This window comes from Acipenser ruthenus, chromosome 5 (assembly GCF_902713425.1).
Source record: "Acipenser ruthenus chromosome 5, fAciRut3.2 maternal haplotype, whole genome shotgun sequence".
Taxonomy (NCBI): domain Eukaryota; kingdom Metazoa; phylum Chordata; class Actinopteri; order Acipenseriformes; family Acipenseridae; genus Acipenser; species Acipenser ruthenus.
In genome coordinates, this window is record NC_081193.1 from 42,026,279 (window position 1) to 42,029,859 (window position 3,581).

General features: G+C 39.5%; 1 protein-coding gene across 24 annotated transcripts in view; it reads right to left on the bottom strand.

The window, feature by feature from the left end:
* The window catches only part of LOC117402228 (afadin-like), a 125,838-nt gene extending 122,846 nt beyond the window's left edge, over positions 1-2,992 (bottom strand). For 16 of the 24 annotated variants that reach the window (XM_059024217.1, XM_059024214.1, XM_059024227.1 and 13 more), the window contains exon 1: positions 2,596-2,991. In XM_059024217.1, the coding sequence (XP_058880200.1) occupies positions 2,596-2,697 (102 nt within the window). In that variant the 5' untranslated portion in view covers positions 2,698-2,991. Of the gene's footprint in view, positions 1-2,595 lie in introns of all 24 variants that reach the window. The other 8 variants (XM_059024229.1, XM_059024226.1, XM_059024228.1 and 5 more) reach the window with 3 other exon arrangements.
* Between the last annotated feature and the right edge of the window lie 589 nt (positions 2,993-3,581).

The window sequence follows — 3,581 nt, forward strand, 5'->3', positions numbered from 1 at the left end:
TTTCAAAGTTCAAATATCCAATCATCCAAACAATAAAACAAACTTATGAACATAATAATATAAAAAAAAAACATTTATTTTTAAAAAAGGAGGCAAATTCATTTGTGCATCGTGTTATTAAACATCGGGTACAAGAGCCACATATTTGTCTCTAGCGTTGTCAGTCACTGAAAATTCAAAAACACAAATTTTTCATAGCTGAAAGGGAGGGCACATTAACTTAGCATTGCATAAGGATTTTCTATTTCCCTGGCATTAGTATTATTCTATCAATTTATTTTGATGCAATGTTACTGTTGTTCAGTAATATGTATTGTTTTTGTCTCTGTAAAGTGCTTTGTGGCGACCTGTCACAAAAGGCGCTATATAAAAATAAAATTGAATTGAATCTTGTTTTGGAGGCAAGTCAGGTTTTCAATTTTTGTTTAGTTTAATTTGCCCAGCTAAAGTCTCAGCTATACATATTGTGTGTACAGCAAGTTGCCTCAAACAATTCAATAGCAAGACAATGCATCATTCTTCTCTACCCATGGACCAATTGTCCTGGAGCTATAAGCAAAATGACATCTTGCGCCAGTCCCTGGATCTTGCCAATGACACAGTTTCAACAGCTTGCATGGCCATCTATTCTACAAAGCACACCCCTACAAGATGGCTATTGTTTGGCCTTTGCTCCTGTAAGACACTAAAAGGTGTGTTTATGAGCAAAGCCTTTTGTTGCAGCTGTAATGAAAATTAGTTAAAACAAGAACAGCCAGCAGACTGCCCTTTGCACTTTTGCAGAGGAAGACGTATAGATGGCCTGTTGCCACACAGTCTTAAAGTGCCTCTGTAAATATCTCAGAAAAAAGTACACCTCTAAATAATGTGGTAACCTGCCAAGTTTAAAACTACAGCAGAAGGCCAAGACAGCAACTCCTAGAAGGTGCAGGATGACATGAGAAAGAAGAACTAACAAATACAGGTACTTTATTTTTTGTATCAGCTATTTTATTTTTGTGTCTTAAGATGTATTTAGCATTTACCGCACATTTTTTAACAAGTTAAAAAATAAGTTGAATACAACAGCCTCAGCGTGATAAAACAGTATGGTGCTAAAACCTAAATATTATTTCGAACTGACGTCATTCAGTAATCTTGAACTAGTATTAGTTAGTGGGTTTTAGGAATGTGTACTGCTTGTTATGGGCTATTGTGGTAATCAACTTGTTTGGTACTATCTGAAACATGTATGCCCCTTTAAACATTATGTGGTACACCAGGTAGAACTTGCTGCACTGCAGCTAGAATTACAATTTTATTGTTTCAATTCTGAAAAGACCACGCAGACCTCTAGGAAATCATACAAAACAGTGCTGACCCTATCATATGTCCCTGTCACTCCACATAAAATTAAGTAATTTATGTTGATTGTGTTTTTAAAACACAAGAAAAAAAAATCAGAAAACCTGGCTAGATACATTGATTTTGTACAGCTAGTAATTAACATCCCATAATACTGCTGTGCTGAGCAGACAAAAGTTTGAGAGGGTACTAATGCCAGGATAGCTTCGTTGGTCATTCTATTCATTTTAAACCGACTCTCTCTTTAAAATCTTGCCAATTAAAAATCAGAATCCCCCAAACCACCCTTTCATTAATGCGCGCCTAAATCACAGCTCTCTCAATCCACAGCACTCCAAGAAGCATCAATTTTGTCTGCTGTTGTGTTAACACAGAAGAACCACATGCACAAAATTCAGCTACATCCTAGTAGCCCCACTGCCAGTCCAACACATTCTACTGTCATGACCAACTCAGATAACACCTGCACTGGCCACAAGCTCAAACCACACAGAACAGAAGATATTGTTATTTTGGACTTTTAGGTCGGATACACTGCTTGCTTTGCTCGGAGTCGATACCTCCCCTGGCTGTTGCAAGAGCCGCCCATATGTTTACTTTCTTTGCTCCAACCTTGGCTACCTCGCAAAGTTTTGAAACCAAATGAGACAGAAACTTGTCGCACCCCTATAGGCAAAGTACCATTTTTACTAAATCATGATCAGCAAACCAGATCATGTTATCAACTAAAATAACACACTTGCGATGCATCTTTAACACCGAAGGATAACGTTTGCATCACAATTTTCACTCGATTAGTTTGTGCATGATCGGTTTTGGATGTATCAGCGCTTTCAGAATGAGGTATAGCCAGGGAATGTTTGGCAAATATTCCTGTAAAATAGAAAAATAGCGAATATCAGAACGAAACACTGCACATACTGCTGCCCAGCGTAAATCCAACCTGTATATGAACATGACTGGCACTGCCGATGTAATAACTACTGTTTGTAGTGATAACCATGCAAACAAAATTAAACAAAATCTTGCATTTCATGCACTTACTATAGTGGCAGTAGTGTAATGGCAATACAAAATAAATGACCCAACCTGCACACTATCTTGTTTACCAGAAACCCTAATCCAACAGGTATATATCGATCATTCCTATCAGTTTGCACCATTCCTCCCATTATCCCCTTAAACTGCTTCCATAAAGATTTCGTGGTGATCACTATGCGGCCTGCAACTACAGCCGGTCCCGGGACTCACCTCGGTGGGCTGGCTGATCTCGAACAGGTCGAGCCGGTTAGCATTCCAGTGGTTAATGATGTCTGCGAGTTTGCGCCGCTCGTCCTCCCGGCTCCCCGACATTCTGAATCCGCAATGTTATTTAAAAAAAAAAAAATCTACCTTTGTCCAAAATAAAATCTGAAACCAAAATATAGTAATTTGTGCTGTCTCTCCTCTACACCTCTTCCTCTGCCTCTGCTCCTGATATTTCCGTGTTCCCTCCTATCTGTATCTGCGGTGTTGTGTGGTGTGGCTTCTATTACACCTCTCTCTCTCTCCCTGGGAAGAGCTCCGTCTGGTTCTGTGCGCGCCGCCCTGCATTGTTGCAATTCGTGGCCGCGCTTTCAATACTGGTTGTAGCGCGCACAATAACGCGCAGGAGCCAGACATAATTGTTTATTTTTGTTTGTTTCTTCATTTCATAGTAGTAGAGCTAAATATGTTTTTTTTCTGTTTTGTTTTTTTTTTTAATTCAAAAGAGTAGCAGTTCCCATCTAATTTGACTTGTTCTAATATTGTAGGATAGATACAGTGTTTAAATGTACTGACTTCCAGAAAACATTTTCCACATTTACCCCAAAATTCTGATTTTGTCTTATGTACGTACATTTAAGAAGCAAGAATCAAGAAAGAAGCCTAGATGCAGGTATCTTCCAAAGCAGCAACTCTTTTAATTTGCATAAAAGGGTCAAACAGCAATTCAGCAAGTGCCCTCCAAAACACTCCACTTTCCACTTTCAACACTCAACACTCAACATTCAAAAACTGCTAGCATGCAGGCTGCCCTTTTATAATCCCCCAGCCCTGTAACAATGTAATAACCAGAAGGAGTCTCGGCCAATCAAAAAGCTGCCAGCGATCCCCAGGTAGTCACGGAGTGGGGAATAGGACTGCAAACAGGGAAACATTGTTTGCGCATGAACAGCACATCTGCGGGGTCGTGCAACCCATTCCTGCACACAGCT